Genomic DNA, 25,007 nt, shown 5'->3' on the forward strand with positions numbered 1-25,007 from the left:
CTGAGCGTACATATCAGTAATTTAAGGGTAAACACACATTACAGGGATGTTTTAATGCTTGATTTGGGGCATAATTACAATTCCAGGAAATTCAATTAAGGTTACACTTAAGAGAAATCTAAACATGTCAACTCAAGAAATGCACAGTTTAGACACTCAAACAACCTTAATTCTGTCCTCTAGCAATACCATGAGGGGGGAAAATATGGGGGAAAAAAACCATATTTGTCTTTAAAATCAGTTTAATTAGGACAAACACTAATAAGTCTTAATAACAATGAGGTTATTGCATGATGTCACTATATATTAAGCTTCAAATCCTGTCCAGAGGTATGCAGAGAGAATATGAGGGCTAGAGGACTGTGCAGAGAGCTTCCCTCCCCCAGGGGATCGGTACAACATAAAGGAAGGATGGATACCTATCTAGCTACTAGATGAGGTATGGCCTACTGATTAGGAGTTGTGGTGAAATATATGCTTCCCAACTGTGTGTGAGACCAGGGCTGGCGCAACCCATTAGGCGACCTAGGCAGTTGCCTAGGGCGCTACAATTTGGGGGGCGGCGACTGTGACGGTATTTCGGCAGCGGGACCTTCCGCCGCCTCTGTGGGGGGCGGCATTTTAGGGGGGGACCTTCCGCCGCCTAGGGCGGCAGAAAAGCTGGCGGCGCTCCCGCGTGAGACTCTATTTTGGAGTTGCAGTTAGGTGCACCCCTCAGAGCCATCCTGCTCTGCATTTACTGAATAGCTGTGGCTGATAGTCATGTCAAGGGAAGCAGAATCACACTAGAGCAGGATTTTCCCCTAATTATGCAGGTATACTCTCTCTCTAATAGTACAATAGAAGTTCTGGGCATGTCAACCTTGAGACCATCCTTTTAAATTTACAATTATTGTACCCCAAGACTGTACAGCAGAAGCTAGGTTATTCAAGCTTCTCAGTTTGCTGAATTCTCAAACTTGTTATAGCTAATCAGCAGTGACCCTTTAATGTCAACAGATGAGTCATCAGCTACTTTAAGAGGCTAGATATTTTTAGCTACATAAAAAATCCCAACAGCGGCATCTTCGATATCTTTTTGAACAGATCTATTCTTCATATCAGACTCAATTCTATAAAAATATTTTCAAAATCTGCTTTATGCCCCATGAACCTCCAAATATTTTGAGGGGAATTTTGCATGTTTTTGCCGCGTATTTCAGATAGTTTTAAGAAATAGAATGTCACTGAGTAATTCCTGCAGTGGAGGGAATTTTTCTGCCCTGCTATGTAAGTGAACACTGTGCTGATCAATTTATGTACTCTGGTTAAAAGTTTTGCAATTAGATACCACATTTAGATACCACACTGATGGTCAAAAATACCTACATAGATAAAATTATGCTGGCACACATGAGTCAATGGGACCCAAGTTGCTCCCCAATAATGTAAGTGTGAAACATGAGTGACTGTAGCATGGGTTCAACTGCACTCCCAGAAATGATAAAACCCGGGGTGCAAACCCAGGCAAACATACCCTTCTCCTGGCCTAGTGCACTGGGGAGGGCTGTTGGGTTTCAGAGCAAGCCTGCCCTGCATCTATCTCACAGTGGCAGCTCCTGTCCCACGGGTTTGGGCCCAACTGCCTGCTATAGGCATTGCAGCTGGTGTATAGCGTCGCAGCGCCACTCAGTTCTGTCCTGGCTGCAGATGCTGCAACACCCATGCACCATGTCACAACGCCACTCGATCAAATTTGGTCCAGCAGCCTCTCTGTCACAATGGAGGGGCAGCCAGGACAACCCCAAGTGATGCTGCGACCCCATGCACAGGTTGCAATGACTGGAACAGAGAGCAGGGCCCAGCCCCATGGGACAGGAGCCACCCCTGCAGGTGAGCCCAGGGCAAGCCTGCTCTCTAGCCACTTCCCAGCACCCAGGAGCGGCGCCAGGGTTCTTGCCGCCCTAGGCGGCAGCGCTTCTCCTCTGAGCATTCAGGGGGCCTGGGGTCTTCGGCGGCGGGGGTCCTTCCGCTCCACGTCTTTGGGGCACTTCGGCGGTGGGTCCTGGAGCGAGTGAAGGACCCGCTGCCGAATTTCCGCCGAAGATCCGGAGCGGAAGGACCCCCCGCCGCCGAATTTCCGCCAAGGGCGGCAAAATGCCGCCCCCCAAATCCTGCCGCCCTAGGCGACCGCCTAGGGTCGCCTAGTGGAAGCACCGGCCCTGCCAGCACCCCCCAGGACGGGATTAGGGTTGTGGTGCCAGGGTGGTCAGTGCTCCCTTGGCAGGTCAGTATAGTGCACCCATTGAATTGGGACGCTACAACCGCCCCGATGTGAAAACAGCAGGAAATTCATAGTCCACCACAACGGATTGTGAACTTCACATTCTACATACATAAATGTGACATATTACTTAATTAATGGAAAACAGTTTTAAAGATTATGATGAGGCAGCAGTTCACTTCCAACATTGGACTCTTGTAACTAAATGGGCAACTTTCAAAAGACATGTAACACTTTTGCTACTTGTATTACAAAGAGGATTCCCTGTTCTGATTTTTTGTGCTTATTTCTCAGCAAATTAAGATACTTTTAGGAGTAAACTGTTTAATAAAATCATAACATTTGAAAACTGCTTTTCTTGAAACATGAAAACATTTCTCTCTCTCTAAGCCCCCATGCTTCCAGAATGAATGTGCAGTGCCTGGGAGAGATCTTAAATGCATCAGCCCCCTCAACAAATGATTCATAAATCTGCAAAGATTTTAAATTCAGGGCTCCTTTCAATGTATATTTATAAAAACCTAGTCTCAATTTTTCTGCTTCACTGGAGTTGATCATTTTAAGCAAAACTTGAAGCTCTAATTGTAAGACATTTTGGAATACTACGGGTCATCCCTCTATCTGTAGAAACAAAGCAGCATCCCTCCACAGACAGGTTAGAGTACAGGAGCAGTGTCTAATTAAAATATTTGTCAATGAATTAATGAAAAAAATATACAAAACAGCTTATACCAGGAATAAAACAATTACAGAGACGGCAATTTTCTTAGGAAGGTTATTTAATAGCTTGAAAACATAATCTAACTCGATCTCCCAGGCTCCTGGCTCCACAGCAGTCCCAGAGAGCCTGCATGGATTTCAAGCTCCCGGATCCCCGACAGGGAGATCTATGAAAAGAGGCAGGGAAGTTTTGGAGTGAGTTGAAAGAAGCAATGTAAGAGGCTTCTAGGTTCAGCACATGTGATATCAAGATGGCCATCAATGGAACAGTGGTGGTGACTTGCAATGGATGTACCATGTTTTCGTTCCTGCTTGAAATCCCTTCTGTCTTCATATGCACGAAGTGCGGGTTAGTGGCTGTGCTGGAGGAAAAGATTCTTGCATTGGAGGAGCAAGTAGAGATGTTACTGAGAATCAGAAAAGCTGAGAAGTTCCTAGAGAGCCAGGCTCAGGAAACAGCAGTACCCCAGATTCAAGGAAGAATGGAGCTGGCCACAAATGAATCAGAGAGAGAGGAAGTCAGAGAGGAGGCCTGGCAGTTTGTAACCACCACAGGCAAGAGGTCACAGTGGCATTCTACATGGCTGGAGACAGATGAGGACGGGCAGCCTGTGGCCACCAAAGAGAAGAGGACTGTCAGGGATTCCACACATCTAGAAACTTCAAATCAATACCAGATCCTCAATGTGGAAACTTTGGAAGACACCTTTCAAGATCCAGCAGGTCCAAGGGAAGGGAGACATGTAAGGGACACACATGTGGATAGCCTAACATGTAAGAAAATCAAGCTTGCCCACAAAGAGTTCTCCAATCATCCGAGGAAGACAGACGATCCTTGTTGGAGATTTAATCCTCAGAAGAATTGAAAGAACATTCTGCAAGGGACAAGCAGACAACAGGATAGTGTGCTGCCTTCCCAGAGCCAAGACTGAACAGGTTTCTGAAGTCGACAGGTGAGGAGACGTTGGTGATGGTTCAGATCGGCACTAATGGAACTGAATTGCAGGATATTTCACAGATATTAGATGACTTCAGGGAACTCAAAAATGCACTGAAGAAGAATAATAATGTCCAAGCAATCTTCTCTGAGATTCTTCTTGTTCCACGAGCTACATAATCCTGCAGCACTTCAATTTGAGTGATATATGTGGGAGATCTCATGCTGCCAATACTAAAACATTTTGGAATTTCTAAACATTATGGATGACAATTTTCTACACAAAAAGTGTTGCAGCCAACATGGGGGAATTCTTTATTAAACCTTGTCCTAACAGATAAAGGGAAACTGACTACAGAAGTAGAAATTAACAGTATCTTAGGTACAAGTGATCATGACTCGATCAAATCTATAGTGTTCAAGCAGAATAAAGTCCAGATCAGTAATATTGGTGCTTTAATAGGGCCAATTTCACAAAGCTAAAAACAATTATGAGCCAAATCAGCTGGGAGGAAGAATTTAATCAGAAAAGAGTGAATCATAATTGGGATTCATTTAAGAACACCTTACTAGATGCCCAAAAAGCTGTAGACCCACAGCTGATGAAGAAGGCCGTACTGGTAAAAAAAATGACCTGGTTTAGAGGGGAAGTGAAGGCAACTATAAATATATAACAAATGGAAGAAGGGGAAGCTGATAGTAATGAATATAAATCAGAAGTTAGGAACTGTAGAAAATTGATAAGGGAAGCAAAGGGGTGCAGGGAGAAATATATGGTCAGTACACTTAAGGACAATAATGATTTTTTAAAATGTATCAGGAATAAAAAGAATCTTGACAATAATATTCATCCACTACTAGACAGAAATGGTAGACTTATCAATAGTAATGCAAAAAGGCAGAAGTGTTCTATAAATATTTCTGTTGTGTATTTGGGGAAAACAAATGATATAGTCTCATCATATGGTGAGAACACTCTTTCCATTCTATTAGTACCTCTGGAGGATGTTAAACAGAAGCAATAAAAGTTAGATATTTTAAAATCAGCAGGTTCAAATAACTTGCATTCAAGAGTTTTAAAAGAGCTGCTGAGTTGTTCGCTGGACCATTAATGTTGATTTTCAATAAGTCTTGAAGCACTGGAAAAGTTACAAAAGACTGGAAGAAAGCTAAGGTTGTGCCAATTTTTAAAAAGGTTAAACGGGATGACTCACATAATTATAGGCCTGTCAGCCTGACTTCGATCCCTTTCAAGATAATGGAGCGGCTGATATGGGACTCAATTAATAAAGAATTAGGAGGGTAATGTAATTAATGTTTATGGAAAACAGATCCTATCAAACAAACTTGGTATTTTTTTTATGAGATTACAAGTTCGGTTGATAAAGGTAATAGTGTTGACATAATATACTTAAGACTTCTCTAAGGCTTTTGATTTGGTACCATGCAACATTTTGATTAAGAAACTAGAAAGATATAAAATTAACATGGCACACATTACATGGATTAAAAACTTGCTAATTGATAGATCTCAAAGCGTAACTGTAAACGCGGAATTGTCATTGAGCAGGTCTGTTTCCATCATGTTGCCGCAAGGACTGGTTCTTTGCCCTAAGGTATTTATCATTTTTATAAATCACCTGGAAGAAAACTTAAAATCATCACTGACAAAGGTGGCAGATGACACAAAAATAGGGGGAGTGGTAAACAATGAAGAGGCCAGGTCACTGATTCAGAGTGATCTGGATTGCCTGATAAACTGGGCGCAAGCAAACAATATGCATTTTAATACAGCTAAATGTAATTGTGTACATTTGGAACAAAGAATTAGGCCAGACTTATAGGATGGGGGACTCTATCTAGGAAAGCAGTGACTAAAACAAGATGTGAGGGTCATGGTAGACAATGAACTGAACATGAGCTCCCAGTGTGATGCTGTGGCCAAGACAACTAATGTGATCCTGGGATGCATAAACAGAGTAATCTTGAATAGTAGCAGAGAGGTAAAAATAACCTCTGTATTTGGCATCGGTGCAACTACTGCTGGAATACGGTGTCCAGTTCTGGTGCCCACAATTCCAGAAGGATGTTGATCAATTGGAGAGGGTTCAGAGAAGAGCCATGAGTATGAGTAAAGAATTAGAAAACCTGCCTTATAATGAGAGACTCAAGGAGCTCAATCTATTTAGCTTATGGTTAAGGGGTAACTTGATTACAGTGTGTACATACCTCTGTGGGGAACAAATATTTAATAATGGGCCCTTTAATCTAGCAAAGAAAGGCATAACATGATCCAGCGGCTGGAAGTTGAAGTTAGACAAATTCAGACTGGAAACAAGGGGTAAATTTCTAACAGTGAGGGTAATTAACCATTGCAACAATTTACCAAGGGTCATGGTGGATTTGCCATCACTGACAATTTGGATATTAGATGTTTTTCTAAAAGATATGCTCTAGGAATTATTTTGGGAAAGTTCTATAGTTATACAGGAATCTCAGACTAGATGATCACAATGTAAGGCCCTGGAACATACGAACCCTGGCATGGCAGAGCTCTCCGGGAGCTGTGGATCATACAAGCGTTGGATCTATGGGTCCATGGCAGACAGCATGGAAGGGCCCATACATGCGATTTGGTGCAAGTTAATTGAACCCTATTCGTTTTCTTGAAAAATCTCAGGTTCAACCGACCAGCATTTTCTGATGAAACTAGATAAGATAAAAATAAAGATTTAAAACTTACCAAAAACCATCCGCCATATCGCTGGATGTGGGCGAGTAAAAGGCCCTGTGGAGAGAAATGTTTGTTAGATGACAGTGAATTGATTACAAAGAGTAAAACTACAGCATATTATTTTTAAGACTTGGTTCAGGGGGATAGCAGCAAAAGTTAACATGCAAGATCAGTTTTCCTTCAAGCTTCACAATGTACTTGAAGGTTTGGCTTAGAGCCTCTGCTGTATTTAAGTAAAACAAGTTCATTAGTAATTGATTCTAGGATTTGAAGGTTTTTTGATCATTACTGGGACATGGAAGAAATATGCAACTACTTTTCATTGGCATTCTTTCCCCGGCGATAAGAAGATGGCATGTATTTTGGATGCATGTATGCTGAGGTGCCAGCTGCTGGTATTTCTAACAGGCTGATCTCTTGATCTGTTTTCTAGATTACATCTGTTTTGTGGTTTTTTACAGTTGCAGGGATGTTTCGTTTTGGGAATGAAAAAGTAATCAAGTACAAGTTTCTGCAGGTTAGCAATGAAATTGGGGGCACTGACTCCCAAAAACATTATCAGGCAGGCCACCTAAAACTTCTAATGGACTTAATATCAGATATCGCAAAGAATATCAGGCATCTTACACACAGTGGTTGGATTTGTGTGAAAAAATCAGCTCTTCTGTCTACAAAATTGAAATTGATACCTTTAAAGACACCATTAAGATCAAACACAAATCCTGATTAAACACACAGCTCAAAAGGGTTTAACTTCAAGATATTTTCTCAAGAGCCTGGATTCCTGAGGATGAGTGTCCTCTTATTACGGCTTCTGTTTTAGATTTATTTATTTTGCCAGAGATTAGATTGACTTCCTTTATTAAATTAAAACACCAAACTAGTGCAAAAAGAGAAGTGGAGATAAGGGCCACCTTTGTCTGGTAGAGCTGAAAACTTTCTAAATATAATCCATTCTTCTAGACTGCAGGAAGAGGCTGAAAACATAGATCTTTAATACACATTATGAATTGCTCTTTGAATCCCATATGCAAATAGCTATGCCTATTTCACCCTGCAAGGGTTTTTTTCTAAATCCATAATTGAACAACAGTCACATGCAGATCTTGTGGTTTGGGTGATAACATTATGCAACCTCCTTCGCATATCCAAATTTGTTCTTCCCTATAGGAAATCGGTTTGGTCTGCGTGTGATACATAATTCATTTATGGGGGTAGGGAGATTAATGATTACCTTGATGAGATTTTATAGAATGTAGCTATGGGACAGGCACACTAGGTTAAAACCTTGCCTTTTTTTGTCAACAGCATGATAGTGGTTGATGTTAATTTGGAGGAAGTCATTTTGAAATTACGATTTGTGTGAGTAATCCCTGAATTTGTAAGGAGTTATTTATTTGCTCCAAAAAGATTTTGGAAAAATCTACCCAAAACCAATTATGGGCCATGAATCCGAGTTTTCTAAGAGAGTTAATAAAGTTAACAGTCATTTAATCTCCACCTTCCTAGCACCCTAATCTTTCTGTTAGCTAAGCATATTTAAAAATACTTAGTTCCAGCCATAATTTTTCAATAAATACATTAAGACTATAACTCCCATCAGGAAACTCACATCAACAACTTTTTTAAAAAAATGTGCTAGTTCAAAAAGAATTATTATGGGGAAGTTCTATGGGATGTATTATACAGGAGGTCAGACTAGATGCTCAGAGTGGTCTCTTTTTGCCTTGGAATTTATGAAGCTGGATTTTGGCAAGCTTTTACATCTGATGAGAGGAGACATGATCTCTAATTTATCCCCTCTGCCCCCTCAGATACTCTTGTGTGATCCTTCAAGATTGAAGAATCATTTGCTGTTGAAGACAGAGCTGATCACCAGGAGTTTACACAAGCTCTCTTTCATGCCAGAACAGCCTCATCTAGAATGCACTAATTCATATTGTGCCAATGTGCACTCCAAAATAAAACTTTCATGGCGTATATGGGTAATATAACCAGGAATTCAGTTTCTTGCACATAAAACTCTTAATCATAAGACAAAGCTCTAGTGAGTCCTTTTAAAATGTCCCCCTTTAAAGCTGCAAATCTGTCCCGATTGAAACTATTGCTGAACAGAGGCAGCATGGGAATATCTGAAATGGGGGGAAGCAAAACTGACCAACAAATGTATGGTCATAGCCAGTCTACAGCAGCAAACAAAGATCACAATATATGTAACTCAAAACAGGATAACACTTCTCCTGAAGGGTCTCCAGTGTAACCAAAGCGTTATTCTTTTCAACTCCCATCATTAGTAGAACACGGCAATACAAATATTTTGATTTACTTCACAACCACACTCACAATCATTGAAAAATTCTTTCAAGTTTCATTTTCTTAGCAGGTGGAGAGGAAGTAGAGCAACTCTACCGTTGTACATCCGTAACAATGAAGGTTAGATTTAGGTTCTAGTCCTGGCTCTGCCACTAGTCTTTTATATGACCTTCAGCAAGTCACTTTCCCTCTTGGAGCCTCAGTTTTCCCATCTATAAAGTGTGGATAATGATACTGACCTCCCCTTTGCAAAGCACTTTGAGATTTACTGATGTAAAGCACTGTAGAAGAGCCAGGTATTATTAATTATTATTATTAAGAGATTTAATCCCCAAATATGCTGAAAAAGCTGACATTTCCATTTTCAAGGGACTATGGCTCTCTAGCAACACCATGCAAAAGATAAATAACCTGTATTTTGTTGGTATTTCAGCTCAATGCTATTACAACTAATTTATACAGTTGCTTAATTTAATTCAATGTAAAGACAGTGAATAAAATCTATCTAAATCTAAAAAAAACAGTTACTAACCTTCTGTAACTGTTGTTCTTCAAGATGTGTTGCTCATGTCCATTCCATGTTAGGTGAGTGTGCTCGCCACATGCATCGGTGCCAGAAGTTTTTCCTCAGTGGTATCCGTAGGGCACCAAGTCTGGTGCCCTCTGGAGTGACGCACATATGTGCCTCCACCATCCCTCAGTTCCTTCTTGCCGGAACTCCGAAAGTGGAGAAGGAGGGTGGGTCACGGAATGGACATGAGCAACACATCTTGAAGAACAGTTACGAAAAGTTAGTAACCGTTTTTTCTTCTTCAAGTGATGCTCATGTCCATTCCATGTTAGGTGACCCCCAAGCAGTACCATCGGAGGTAGGTAAGAGTTCATGGATGTGTTGATTGCAACAAAGCTCTGCCAAATCCAGCATCATCTCTGGCTTCCTGGGTGATGGCGTAATGAGTGGTAAACATGTGTACTGAAGACCACGTCGCAGCGCTACAGCCCGTGCTAACTCGTAACAGGTGCGGATGCAGTGGTGATCCAGTTTGAAATCCTTTGAGAGGACTCTGGAAGGCCCTTCATTCTGTCAGCAGTCGCAACAAAGAGTTGAGTTGATCTGCGGAAGGGATTGTTGCGCTCCAAATAGAAAGCTATGGTGTGCCTGACATCTAGAGCATGCAGGCATCTCTCCTCATTGGTCTTGTGAAGTTTCAGATAGAACACAGGAAGGAAGATATCTGGTTGATTAGAGGAGCGTGCAAAGTCTAATGCCTCTCCCTCTCTTGGTCCAGAGCTTGAATCCCTTACAAATGCGGCACTTTTTGTGGATATGGGACTCACCCAGACACTTCAAACAGCTTAGGTGTGGATCGCTAATTGGCATTGGCTCCTTAAAGCGATCACATGACTTAAAGCCCAGGGAACAAGGCATGCCCCATCCCTGGTCTAAGTCCCTCAGGGGACTATTCGCTAAGGTCTACTAGCTATTAAGAACTGTTAAGAACTGTAAACTAACTACTAACTAACAACTATTTACACAAAAGTTCAAAGAACCACTGAATAGAAACCGCTTGCTAGAACAAGGGGAGCGTTCCAGCACCGTCATTGGCGATAAGAAGGAACTGGGGGGGGGGTGAGGCTTATACCGGAGCAAATGCACGCCACTCCAGAGGGCACCAGAACCGGTCCCCAATGAATACCACTGAGGAGAAACTTCCGGCACTGGTGCATGTGGTGAGCACACTCACCTAATATGGAATGGACATGAGCAATCACTTGAAGAAGAAGCAAGCAATCCTTTCCATCTCAGAAAGTAAATGGCAACAAGTGAAAAGAAATATGCATGTGAAATAAAGGTAAAGCATCAATATACTTACCATTTGGAAAAGCTAGAACACTAATGATTAGAAAGAAGAAAACCACAGAGAGGATACCCTTCCAAATATTATCTTCTGGGATAGAATCATTCCTGAAAAGACAGACATCATCAAGTTAGTAACATGACTTTTTTGAGGACAATGACAAAAGGCATTCTAGATACCAGGTTAATGAAATACATTTGGAAATAAGCATTGAAAATCAATGGCGGTTCACAACCAATAAGAGATGCTAACTTAGTAATGGTTTCACTTGACACCCTTACACATCCATTTATACAAGAACAAAGCTAAACATAAAATCAATATACACAGACCAGGAGCACAGCTTCTAGCCATTGTCAGAACTGACTGCAAAGTTAAAATAATAAGATTTAAATTATTATTCTTCTTTTGGAGAAAGGTTGTTGTTATATTATAGCCAAATGATAGACGTAAGCATCCAGTGTGAATATCTTGACAGGAAATCCTGGCAAGTCTGATTTAGCTGTTTTTCCTTCTCAGACAGCTAAGAGTACCATCTAGTTTACATGGGAGATCCACCCATTTCAGAACAGATCTGGCTTTTACAAACAAATTCTCTCTTCTTCAGTCAGTTCTAGGAGCCTTAAATAACAAAGTCAGTAAGTGTAACTATTAATTATTAGTAACTCAAATACAAGCATAGTTGATATAGCACATCTTAATTATTACTATTAAGATTAAAATCTTATTGCTTATAACTAAATATTTTAATGTACTCATCATGAACTTATCTAGATACCAATATACAATGCACAGAAATATATTCCATTATTTCTTCCTTTCCTTTTAGTGTCAAATTTTCTTTCTAGTTTTACAATGGACTAAGCTGTGCATAGTGAAGTAAGGGTATCTTATTTCAGGATGGTTCAAAAATGAATCTGCAGCAGCAGAATTTGCCCCACAATAATTGCCAGGATGGGATCAGTGAGGAAATAGTACTGTATGTTAGAATTTGCACTAACATTTAGCCTCAGATGGAGGATTATAAATGTGGGCAGAGCCGCCCCTGGGGGAGGGAGGGGAGGGTGGAGCCCGGGGTGGAAGTGACGGATTCGTCTCTTCTGGGACCGACTGTGCCAGCCAATCGCACCAGCTCGCAGGGCCCCCCAAAGCACGGGGCCTGGAGCGGTCGCCCTGATTCGCCCTACCCAAGGGGCGGCTCTGAATGTGTGACATATAATTTTCCCCTCTTCCAAAGTGCTGCATAATCTCCTATTTAGATTGTAAACTCTTTGGGGCAGGAACAGCTTTTTTTGTTTTGTGTTTGTACAGCCCTTAGCATATTAGGGTCCTGATCTATGACAACGGCTCCTAAGTATTATGGTAATACAAATAAAGAATAATAATACATTACACCACAACGGAGTGCCATGGCAGCCTTTCCGACCCGTGAAACTTCTAAGCCCTGGATAGGTCAGGTCTGCCATGGGAAGGCTGCTGCCATGCAAAGCTCCCACACGACACATGAACAGGGACCTACCAAATTCATGACTGTGAAAAACACGTCACGGACTGTGAAATCGGATCTCCCCCATGAAATCTAGCTATTGGAGGGGCAGGGCTGGGGGCGCCCCAGCCGGGGGCTCCTACTGTTCACCAGGCTCCAGCTGCTGGGGTGGGGTGGGACAGGACTTCCTCTTTCCCTGCACAGCTGCTCTCAGGGGGAGATCAGACCCATCTCTGGGTACGTTCCCTAGCTGCAGGAAGCTCATGGTTGCTACCAGCTCTGAAGACTCCCAGCAGCACAGGGGAGATCAGACCCACCTCAACCTCCGGGAATCTCCCCCAGCTGCAGGAAGCTCCACAGCTGCTGCCTTCAGAGCCCAGAACTGAGGGTGGCAATCCCAAGACCCCCTACATCAGCTTTGCAACCCCACTACCACCCCCTTTTGGGTCAGGAACCATGTGGTAACAACATCCTGAAATTTCAGATGTAAACATCTGAAAATGTGAAATTGACCAATTTAAAAACCCTCTGGCCCTGAAATTGATCAAAATGGACCATGAATTTGGCAGGGTCCTACATATGACTAAAGCTCTCACCAACAGAAGTTGAGAGCTTTACTCATATTTAATAAAAGATATTTCCTCACCCACCTCTAAAGCACCTCATGGCAGTGACCTTTCTCTAATCTTCCCCCTGTTCCATCCAGATTTACTAGTGTCCGTTTCCTGCTTGTAGTGCCACCCATGCATGTCTTAGAGTCATTACATAACATAAGAACATAAGAACATAAGAAAGGCCGTACTGGGTCAGACCAAAGGTCCATCTAGCCCAGTATCTGTCTACCGACAGTGGCCAATGCCAGGTGCCCCAGAGGGAGTGAACCTAACAGGCAATGATCAAGTGATCTCTCTCCTGCCATCCATCTCCATCCTCTGACGAACAGAGGCTAGGGACACCATTCTTACCCATCCTGGCTAATAGCCATTTATGGACTTAGCCACCATGAATTTATCCAGTCCCCTTTTAAACATTGTTATAGTCCTAGCCTTCACAACCTCCTCAGGTAAGGAGTTCCACAAGTTGACTGTGCGCTGCGTGAAGAAGAACTTCCTTTTATTTGTTTTAAACCTGCTGCCTATCAATTTCTTTTGGTGACCCCTAGTTCTTGTATTATGGGAATAAGTAAATAACTTTTCCTTATCCACTTTCTCAACATCACTCATGATTTTATATACCTCTATCATGTCCCCCCTTAGTCTTCTCTTTTCCAAACTGAAGAGTCCTAGCCTCTTTAATCTTTCCTCATATGGGACCCTCTCTAAACCCTTAATCATTTTAGTTGCTCTTTTCTGAACCTTTTCTAGTGCTAGAATATCTTTTTTGAGGTGAGGAGACCACATCTGTACACAGTATTCGAGATGTGGGCGAACCATGGATTTATATAAGGGCAATAATATATTCTCAGTCTTATTCTCTATCCCCTTTTTAATGATTCCTAACATCCTGTTTGCTTTTTTGACCGCCTCTGCACACTGCGTGGACATCTTTAGAGAACTATCCACGATGACGCCAAGATCTTTTTCCTGACTCGTTGTAGCTAAATTAGCCCCCATCATGTTGTATGTATAGTTGGGGTTATTTTTTCCAATGTGCATTACTTTACATTTATCCACATTAAATTTCATTTGCCATTTTGATGCCCAATCACTTAGTTTTGTGAGATCTTTTTGAAGTTCTTCACAATCTGCTTTGGTCTTAACTATCTTGAGTAGTTTAGTATCATCTGCAAACTTTGCCACCTCACTGTTTACCCCTTTCTCCAGATCATTTATGAATAAATTGAATAGGATAGGTCCTAGGACTGACCCTTGGGGAACACCACTAGTTACCCCTCTCCATTCTGAGAATTTACCATTAATTCCTACCCTTTGTTCCCTGTCCTTTAACCAGTTCTCAATCCATGAAAGGACCTTCCCTTTTATCCCATGACAGCTTAATTTACGTAAGAGCCTTTGGTGAGGGACCTTGTCAAAGGCTTTCTGGAAATCTAAGTACACTATGTCCACCGGATCCCCCTTGTCCACATGTTTGTTGACCCTTTCAAAGAACTCTAATAGATTAGTAAGACACGATTTCCCTTTACAGAAACCATGTTGACTATTGCTCAAGAGTTTATGTTTTTCTATGTGTCTGACAATTTTGTTCTTTACTATTGTTTCAACTAATTTGCCCGGTACCGACGTTAGACTTACCGGTCTGTAATTGCCGGGATCACCCCTAGAGCCCTTTTTAAATATTGGCGTTACATTAGCTAACTAGTCATTCCATGACTAGCTTAAAAACAGGAATTCTGCCCTGGCACTGGGATCCCTGTGCTCCTCCAGGAGTTCTGCCTTGATCAGAGCTGCTGCCCTGTCTTCTCCAGCCGACCCACAGATTCACAATGGCTCAGCATACAGAGGCAGTATTCCTCTGCTACAAATTCACATAGCAGTGTACATTCCTTTTTTTCACTTAGTAATGCCTGGTAGAATGTTTTCCATAAAAATGAAAGCTACTGAATGATTTAATAATCAAGTAAAATTGCTGCATAATTCAGTGCAACCTAGCCACATATGTTAGAGAAGGATGAACTAAGTCACTTAAGTTAAACCTAATGTGGCAGCAAATATATTTGGCTTTGTACAGATCAAGATTTCTGAGCCTTGTAGAGCTTTTTTTTGGTCACTACATGACTACATGAACAGATCAGATCCACCCCCCCCCCCCCAAGACCCTGACTATTGTGTTAATCTAACATCTTTCTCTCTGTACATCCTCTTTACTTACTGCCTACTAGATATTCAAAGCCTTAATTAAGAAATAAATTAATTAGTTCATTTTGGGATTAATACAGTGACACTTTTTAAAAGGATGTTTATCCTGTCTTCTTGCCAGAGGCAGGTAAGAAAAAATGTGAGTCACAGCTTAGTTACTGCTTCTAAGCTAGAAGATAGACTACAGTGTTTGTTTGGAAGAGGTGTTGCTGGGAATCCCGAGAGGAAGGTGCAGGCACAGGGAAACAAAATGACTATCACAACAAACCATAATTAAGAAAATGTACTCTTGAGGGGCTGTGCCAAAAAAATAAAAATTCTGCACACAATATTTTAAAATTCTGAAAATTTTATTTTCGATAAATAAATGTGGAGGATCCAGCATGGTAGTGAGGAGCACAGGCCACTGGCTACATGGAGGTGGGAGATCACCCTAAAGCCCCCACATCCGAGCACACGGACTCGGTGGTTGCACTGTGTCAGGGTCAGGAGTAAGGGCCGGGCCTGCCCAGAAACACCCTGTGGCCCTGCCCCTCTGTGCCAGGCACACCAGGTGGGGGCAAGCAGGCTCAGCCCAGCAGGATCCAAGTGTGAAGGGCCTTAGTGTGGGGGGACAGGGTTCTGTGTGGGGCAATCTGGGTGTGGGGGATCTGGATGAACAGGGGCTCACTGGGGGGGTTATGGGTACAGGGGCAATGGGACTCTGCAGGGGGGTCCAGGTGAAGGTGGTTGGGGCTCAGGGGGGAGTGGGGGGCTGGATGCAGGTGGCTTGGTGGGGGGGAGGGGTGTCCAGGTGTTGAGGGAGTGGGGCTTGGTCGGTGGGGGTTCAGGTCCAGCTGGCTGGGGCTCAGTGGGGTGGGGGTCTGGGTGCAGCTGTAACCCTATACAAAACCAAATCAGAAACCAAGAGGTAGGATGGCCCAGACATGTTGGTTTAATCAGCACTGTTCCAGTGTTTTGATGGGATGGGAATGCACAGTCCTGCATTCTATTCCTGCTTTAATAAAACACAGCCTGTCACCTCCATTAAATGCTGCTGTGTGGGCTTCACAAAGGAGTGCCCACCACAGCCATTTCTCCCTTGTTGATTGCCTCTCAGCTAAATGAAAGCCATATCCTCCTCCCCAGAGGAGGAAAGGGAAACAGTGGGGCACAGTCAATAGGCATCCCAGCTATAGCAACAGATTTGGAGGTGGGAAGCCAGAGACCAGCTTATCCAAACAAGGCAGGTGCAGCAGTTGCCCTGAATATTTAGGTGACAGATACATTAGAAAAGCCTAAAATAGGCAAATTAGCCAATTAAACACACATTCAAATTTACTTTGTTGGCTTTTCCACATTGAAGCAACCCCTCTCTGAAGTCTAGCTCCACACCAGTCTGCCAACTTCAGGACTGTGACCTCTGTCTCCTGAGATCCTAATGAAGAACCACTACCAGGTTCCCAAAACTAAGGATGGATCTGGCTGCTGCATTCAACAGAAGAGCTTTTCCCAGGTTCCTCTGAGATCCTTAAATTTCTGGCATAGAAGGAACTGAGGATGAGACAAGAAAGAGGCTTTCCAGGGCTGAGTTAGCCCATCCTTGTCTGATGTTCCTTAAAAATAAACTTGTACTAATAATTACACTACTAAGTGTATAAGACAACATGCCTGAATTTTGGGTTACCTGCCTGCATTGCACATGTGAATTTGTCACGGGTGGGTAGTAAGTGACTGCAGAAGGAAAGCAGCGGTGAGTCATTTATGTTTAGGTCTAAGAAAACTGGGACTCTCTGAAGGGATATTCCAAAGGGGCAGAGGAGTGACTGGGACTGGATGGCCCAAGCATGGGAAATGAGAAAATGGTGGGTAGAGGCTCAAACACCATGATGAGGAGAACAGGAAAGACAGACAGTGGGGAATGTAACTGGAAACATATGACGATATACTCTTTTCTTCTCTATGCCTATTCAAACAGCTAGCTACATGTGTTGGGTATTGCTCCAGCAATGGAAGAAGAGGTGGCATGTTTGTATTACTCAGATTGAGGAAGTTTTCATGGCAGTTGGTAGTGACAAGTGAGGAGAAAATGAAGGAAAACATGAGAACTGTCATCCCCCATCCTTCGAGAAAAAAGAGAGAGAGAAACAAGGAGAGATGAAGAGATGTCAACAGGCAGTTGAAATGAACTGGAAATTAAAGGGAGCAGAAGAAAAAAAAGGGGGGGGAGGACAAAAGAGGAAGAAACCAGAGCTAGGAAAAAAGTGACAGCAGAGAAAGACAAAAAAAGAAAAAGAAAACCGACAAATCTATCCAAAAGCAAGTATCTGAGCACCTAGTTAATGTTCTGTGTCTTGAGGACAGTAGATCTGAACTGCAGCCCAACCCACCCTTTATTTGGTAAAACATAAGGACTAAGCATTTCTTTTTTCCCCCTGGGTGAATCATCAGTCCCAAGGACCCAGTCTTCCAAGACACGCTCAGCATCTCACAGCATTGTGCCCTAACAGAATAATCAGTTGGCTTTGTCCAAGGATAGTTTTAGGCAATGATAGCACTAATACGGAACTATTTATGCAACAGAATATGGAGATACAGGGTCATAGCCAAGATTTAAAAAAGGGGTCTCTGGGCCATCTTACCCAAGTTACAAATGACAGTAAATGTTGATACTTTGATGAGAACAAGGGACGCACTTTATCAAATGCATCTTGTTGAGTGCCACACAGGTAGTAATAGGAAAGGGATGCATTTTGTTGGGAGTTTCTAATTAGATTTTTGATTTTCCTCTCTCACAAACAAACATTTCCTCTCTCACACACACACACCCCCTTCCCAGTTTTACAAGATTTATTTTGTTTCCTTGGTAATTTAACGATTAGCTATACATTTATATTCTCAAAATCAAAGCTATCAAATTACATGTTTTTTTTAAATTTTATCAGCCCTGAGAAAAGTAGTGGTTCTCTCCTCTGTAAATCTCTGTTGGTGTTCAATCAGTAATAAAAAAAGTCTAGTTGTAATCTGTGACCATATACATACAATGTCACCATGATCAACAAGTAAACAGTAAACAGGAGTTCAAATCCTGCAAGGCTTACTTTGGCAAAACCCCCACTGAAATTAGTGTGCTTTGACTAAGGACTGCAGGGTTGCGTCTATAGTGAAGAGAATTCACAAACTCCTGCTCAGGAAATACAGGTTTCTAGCAATCACCAAGCCAAAGGAGAATCACAAATACATGAGCAAGAGTGTGACCCTATTCAGGAGGAGACATTGGCGCATAGACATATGCACATATATACTGGCCCCATTTCTGCAAGGACCTTTGCATGAGTGGACCGCTACTGATTACAAATAAGACCCCAGTCCTGCAAACACTTATGCATATGCTTAGCTTTACTTCTGTGAACAGCCCCAGCGACTTCAGTGGGACTACTCACAGAAGTAATGTTAGCACCTGAATAAGTGTTTGCAGGATCAGGGCTTAAGCCTTCACATTACCAGTGGTGTCTCTATAGAAGAAAAAATTTACAAAAATGACTGCATAAAACAATAGTGTTCAATAAGCAAAAGATGTGATGCTATACAAGAAATGGTGTAGTTGATAACTTTTTTATTTAATAAAATAAGTCCCAGATAACTGCTTGAGAACTATGTTCACTTCAAGGAAGACTTCAACTGATGGTTTACAAAAACATGGTAGGAAACTAAATAACACTGAAAAAATCACACAGAGTTAGACTTTATGGTACTGAGAGCAAGCTTTGTTGTTTGTTTGTTAAAAAAAAAAAAAAAGGATATGAATCATTTCTAGTACCTGATACTCTATATCTTGCTAGAGATAGAATACTTTTTAAGACACATTGTAATTTGGATTAAGCTCATTGAAAAAGGCCAAAACAAAGTCTTATTTTGATGCCACAGCTATGGTTTGATAAGATCTATTACAGCTCACTCTCACTAATCCTGAAGAAATTTACCAGTGAGTATGGTAACAAAACAAACAAACCCACCCTCCCTCCACTGTACACTACCTTCTCCATCAAGAAATAGGAAAAAGAAATGTACAACAGACTTAACAGCACTGTCTTCTGTCATGATAAAAGGGACTAGTGTCACTATCACAAGAGATGCCTTGTCTTTATCTACAGTATCAGCACTTAAAATAATCTGAATTTGAGAGGTTGACTCAAAATATGTATTCAGTAATGAAGATCTCAGGTACATAACCAAACATACAGCAAACCCAAATGATTGTACTTCAGATTTACCTTGTGCATAAAAAACACCAGGCAAGGTGAATGAATGCCAGTTTGAATAAAGCCCTAGTACGACAATCTAGGATGCATCCTCCTGCTGCACTCAGGTGCTTTCCAATGGCAAAAAAATATATACCTTCTCTTTATGGGTATTTTTAGGAGTCCAGGACAGAAGTAATACTTGGCAGGGATGCCTTGACAGCATCCAGAGAGGGCGGGGGGCAAACTCCAGCAGAGGTGCAGAACCCCAGTCGCTCTGTGGCCATGTTCAAAATAATAGCTCGTATTTTTTTTTTTTTTTTTTTTTTACAAAAAATAAAACCTGGCGCATGGTAGAGACCAACCCATCCCGGTGTGACTGTCCCCCAGCTGGGCTGCGCCTCCACAAGTCACTAAGCTACTGGCCTGTCGCCTAGCCTGGAAACCTTCACGCCTAGCTAAGTAACCTTCCCTGGCTCGCTCCTCCCATCCAGTCCCTCCCCCATTCATCCTCCCTTCCCCCATTCATTCTGGACAGCCCCCCGTCCCCCATTCACTCTGGACCTCCCCCTGCCCCGCGCACCGGGTGAAGGCGAAGGCCATGAGGCTGAGGATGGTGAAGCTCAGCAGGGTGATGGTGTGGGGCCGGTAGAAGAACTCCAGGGTGATGTCTTCCACCTGCTGCTCGTTGATCATGCGGAAGTGCAGTCGGTAGTTCACATCGTCCTTGCTCAGGGTCCGGCTCCCCACGCAGGACGCCATCTCCCCGCGCGGCCCGGCCGCCTGCTCCGCTCAGCTGCTGCTGCTGGGGAGGCCGCCCGCGGGAGGGAGAAGCGCTCTCTCCGCCCGGGGGCCTGGGCGCGCGGGACCAAACGGGCGCTGGGACCAGGCCCCGCCGAGGCGGGGGGGTTGGGGCGGAGAATTACTGCGCGGGGGGAGGGAGCGGCCGGACCGCGCGGGGAGAGGGAAGAGAGAATCAACCCCCACCCGCCTGCAGATGGTCTCGCCCGGGCAGGAAGCGCCTCTGCAGGACGTGAGGGAAGGGGGCGGGCGAGGCAGGGTAGCTGCGTGCAGACCTGCCGGAAGGGGGCGGGGCGACAGGAGGAGCCGGTGGCACGGCCCAAGGCCTCGCCGCCGCCTCAGGTGAGACCCTCCCCGCCGTGGTCACCCGGCTGGGCCCGCGGCTGGAGCTGGGTCGGGGGCGCTGGGAATGGGGCAGGCTGCGGGCCCGCGGCCGGAGTCAGGGCCGGCGCTGTGCTGCGTCGGTTCCCTTAGCCTGGCACTTTAGGCCGCAGGGCTTCTACCAGCGGGGCCGCCTCACAGCCCCGCTTCCGTCCCTCCGCCGCCCAGCGCCGCAGGGCCTGTGTCTGGGGGGCGAGGCTAGCCGCGCTGGGGCACGGACCGGGCCTCCTGCCAGCCCAGCACCTCGCGGGGACAGGCTCAGAGCCGGGCTCCGGGCACGGACGCGCCAGGGAGGGCAGAGGCAGCAACCCAGGCACGGTCTGAGCGTCCCTGCGCCCCCCAGTCCTAAGATGTCTTGGTTTTTAATTACTTGTATGAGGCCTGTTGTCTCACTTAAAAACAGTGACAATAGATATTTGGAAGGGGCTTTATGAGCTAACGGTTGCATGTGATTCTGTAGTGCAAGAAATTGTGAATTGTTTGATTTCTGGGCATGACACTTTACTTTGACTGGGGTTATGTTAGAGTCAGACCCTCCTGCTTTTTTCAGACCACTTTAAGCGCTGCATTATCTATAGGTCTGCTGGGTGCTCCTGCTTCATGTGTCCCAGGGAGCTGAGTGTCCTTGGCACGGTCCTAGCTCTGGGATCGGTCTGAGAGCAGGAGCACATAGTATAACTTTACGTTGGTATAACTTATGTCGCTCAGGCATGTGAATAAGCCACCCCTCTGAGTGACATGAGTCACACCGACTTAAGCACTGGTGTGGACTGCGGTACCTTGGCCGGAGAGCTTCTCCCCTTGACATAGCTGCATTGGGGGTGCACTGCTGTAAGCTCTCTACTGTAGCCATAGCCTAAGAGAGCAATGTACCTGTTGGGCTAGGGGGAGCTGCCTTGTCTTTCAAGATACAGTATTCATTGCATGCTCATAACAAGACTAAATGTGTTACTGTTATAATTAATTTGTGTGTATTAGCATAACACCTAGGAGCTTTAGTCGTGGACCAGGACGTCCCTGTGCTATGTGCTCGTACAAACACGGAACCAAAGGACAGTCTGGCAGTGCCCCATCAAGAGACTTGACATTGTGCCCTGATTCTCTCTTTTTTCATAAAGAGATTATTGAGAATTAACACACTTAAGGGAAACAATTTCAGTTTGAGATTTTTAAATAATTTTTATTGTGTTCAATTATGTATTTTCTAGGATATCACATTTGTAAATTTATGAGGCAGCTGAATGACATTAGATAGCACAGACCTACTTCTGCTTTAATTTTGACAAAGCTACTTCCTAAACTTTCATCCTAGTTTGTGTGAACAGTGAAATGTATTGCTTTATTCCTGACAATTTTCTCCCTATAATTAAGTGCTCCTTTTCCTTAGCAGGGAACTGTATTTATGTAGAAGATGGCTTTTTGGGCTCGGCAGATAAGCATATGGTGCTCATCGGTGAAAACAAGTTATGTTGCTAATTCTATTCAGCGACTGAGAAAAACTCACAGAACATGGATGCAGTTGGATGAGCTTTCAGTTCTATCTTTGCTATGCACTGATAATCACTTTCTTCAGCGTGGATTGAAGACCTACCGACCTGTATCTTTGGGGAGCCGTTTACAGTCCACCAACTCAAGTAATGGACAAATTGTTTCTTCAGAAAGTAACTTACTTTCTCCAGTAAACCACGACCAGGAGCAAGCAGAAGTAATACCCAGCTCAGATACAAAAACATTATATGAAGGTAAGAAACTTTAAGAATTTTAATTTATCTTAAACTTGAAGTCCACCATGTCCCATCAGTTTGGTGTCGGCTCTTAGTCTCCAAGCATTCTTGTCCAGTGCATCTAACAAGCTGACACCAACTTTCATGTCCTCCTTCAGCATCTCAAACCACCTTTTTCTAGGTATTCCTCATGTCCCACAGCTACTAATTCATATATTCTCTAGCCAGCATATCCCACATCTCGTCGCACATGACTCATTCATCTCAGTTGATACTTCCTCTGCTTTTCTGTGATGAGGGCTCATGCCATTTTATTGTGTAGCCTATCTTACCTAGCGTCTACCTAAGCCAGTGGTTCCCAAACTGGAGCTGGCACAATGTTACAGGGGGGTTGCCAGAAAAATTTCCTTAATGGCAGCCAGAGGATCCGGGGCATGGGAGGCAGCAGGTGGGACCCGGTTGTGGAGCAAACAACCCGAGCCCCGTGGAGCGCTGAGCGGGCAGCTGAGCTCCGGACAGCGGAGGGGCCGGCAGCCCGAGCCCCACAGAGCGGGCAGCTGAGCTCCGGACAGCGGAGGGGCCGGCAGCCTGAGCCCCAGCAGTCAGCGGGGGCCGGCAGCCCAGTCCCCGGCGCAGGGCCGCCAGCCTGAGCCATGTGGTGGGCAGGGCAGCAGCTGGGACCCCAGGCACTCAGGTGGCAGCTCGGACCCCTGTCCTTGGCAGACAGGGGAAGTTGGGCAGAGTGAGCAGGGGCCATGCTGTACATGGGGGGTGGTCCCTCGCGGGGCACCCCCTTAGGGATGGCCCTGGTGGCGGAAGAAAAGATGTTTGCGCACCAAACCAGCCAGAACTATGTTGTAGTCAATGTAGCAGCGTTAAGGTGCCTCAGTAATTCGATACTACGTCATTTTCTCTGGAGTGCTGTTTTGCTTCAGTGAGATGTGAGTGAATCTTCTCATTTTCTAGTTTGTTGGTTGTTAGCATCACACTGAGGAGATTTAAACTTAAATCCCTGGAAATATTCATTTTTAGGAGGGGGTTCACAAGATTTCACATTTTAGTGAAAGGGGTTCACGGGTTATTAAAGTTTGGGAACCACTGACCTAAGCATTCTCATTTTGGCAGCATGATGTAGGAACTTCTGTTGTTCTGTACTGAAAATCCTGCTTTGAACTTTACTTTTGGCTGTTAACTCATTCAGTCCTGCTCATGCTGGCATATTTGGACAGTCTTTACAAGTTTCACTCAGTTTGAACCCCGGTATTAATACAGGGTTTCTGTAATATGAGACAAGTATTTGATCCAGAAACCATGTTGATTGCTTTTAAATCTAGTCAGAAGTTTAGTCTGCTTATCAGAATATCAGACTGGTGGTAAGGAGACATGAATTCTCTTTTCCATTGTGCCACAAACTCATTGTGTGACCTTGGGCAAGCCACTGAACCACTCTGTGCCGTCACCCCTAAATAAGGTCAATAAACAAACTCTGAAAAGGGCTTTTAATATGTATGGAGAAAAATTGCTATGGAAGTACTAAGCATGAGAATTATACTTCATTCTTATAATAGCATTTACCTGCAACTGTGAAATAAGGTATTAGAAATTGTTTTAACCCTTTATATCACTCATAACAATGTATGTTAAATGATTAGTGTGTTAAAACAGTAGTTTAAACACACTAATAGTTTAAACTGTTTTAGATACTGCTTACAGGCCTTTCTTCCCCACAGCAGAGAGGTGGGCTATGAGCATAGTACCAGGAGCCAGGAAACTGAGTTTTAGTTTGGTTCCGGCAAAGCCTCCTTTTTGTGTTCTTTGGCAAACCATTTTCTCCTTCTGCAAATGGGGAATGTTAGAAAAAGTGATTTTCCTAAACTGTGTTGACTTGTCTGGCCTACACTTGCAGCTAACCCCATGTACAACTGAGAAGGATTGGATCCTCCGTGACTGTAGTGCAAAGTGGGTGTAAATCTGGTTTAGATAAGTCGGCTTTCATCCAGAGTGTATCAAAATAGAGATTCTGCAGTCAGAGGTGCAAATAGGTGGAAGTGTAGCAAGCTGTTTAGTGACCCATACGATGTGCAACTCACATGTATTCTCGAGCAACATGTACCTTTTCTAGCATAGACCAGGACTTTGTGTTTTTAGACATTAATTAAGCCCTACAACCCCTCTGTGAGGTACTCCAACTTCCATGGAGTTTTGTCTGTTTATGCCAGGGCTGAATTGGTCCCAGAAGTGCAGACAGGTATATTAGGATGAAATGGAGAAAAGAGAAACTTCCATTGGAAAATCATCTAAAACTCTATAACAGTGAGAGCTCTGTATAGACTGTGGAATAGAGGTGCTAGAGGCCATGTCTCAACTTTTAGGGCATTTAAAACTAGACTGTACAAAGTATGGGAAAATATGAGGAACGATTCTGCAGTTACAGTGGCAGATGGATGATATAACTTATAACTCTACCTTTTATTCTGTCTAGCCACACTGGCTATGCACACTAGCTGGATGTTTATGCTAAAACTATCACTACTGAAAAATTGAAGTGTTGACATATAGAACCTTGTTAGAGGGACACACCATCCACTTCATAGCTACTAAATAGATACAGTTTCAGGGACTCCACTGGTCCCGAATGTCCATGCCAGTTTTGTAGTTTTTCAGTTTTATTTTCTTTAAAAACTAACAAAAAAGAAGTTTCTCCCTTATTGTTGTGTGAAAGACCCACACAACTGGAGAAACTTTGAAACAGA

General features: G+C 43.6%; 2 protein-coding genes across 3 annotated transcripts in view; one reads left to right on the forward strand and one right to left on the reverse strand.

The window, feature by feature from the left end:
- PTDSS1 (phosphatidylserine synthase 1) overlaps positions 1-20,110 on the reverse strand; it is a 53,588-nt gene extending 33,478 nt beyond the window's left edge. Inside the window, exons 1-3 of the mRNA XM_065399201.1 lie at positions 19,932-20,110; positions 10,842-10,933; positions 6,664-6,708 (exon numbers count right to left, since the gene is read on the reverse strand). Coding sequence (XP_065255273.1) covers positions 6,664-6,708; positions 10,842-10,933; positions 19,932-20,110 — 316 coding nt within the window. The remainder of the gene's footprint in view (positions 1-6,663; positions 6,709-10,841; positions 10,934-19,931) is intronic.
- A 308-nt stretch (positions 20,111-20,418) lies between these two features.
- Positions 20,419-25,007, forward strand: part of MTERF3 (mitochondrial transcription termination factor 3) — a 30,074-nt gene continuing 25,485 nt past the window's right edge. The window contains exons 1-2 of one of the 2 annotated variants that reach the window (XM_065398281.1): positions 20,419-20,491; positions 21,921-22,272. In XM_065398281.1, coding sequence (XP_065254353.1) covers positions 21,942-22,272 — 331 coding nt within the window. In that variant the 5' untranslated portion in view covers positions 20,419-20,491; positions 21,921-21,941. Of the gene's footprint in view, positions 20,492-21,917; positions 22,273-25,007 lie in introns of both variants that reach the window. The other variant, XM_065398280.1, reaches the window with a different exon arrangement.

The sequence above is a fragment of the Emys orbicularis genome, chromosome 2 (assembly GCF_028017835.1).
Source record: "Emys orbicularis isolate rEmyOrb1 chromosome 2, rEmyOrb1.hap1, whole genome shotgun sequence".
NCBI classification, from domain to species: Eukaryota; Metazoa; Chordata; order Testudines; family Emydidae; genus Emys; species Emys orbicularis.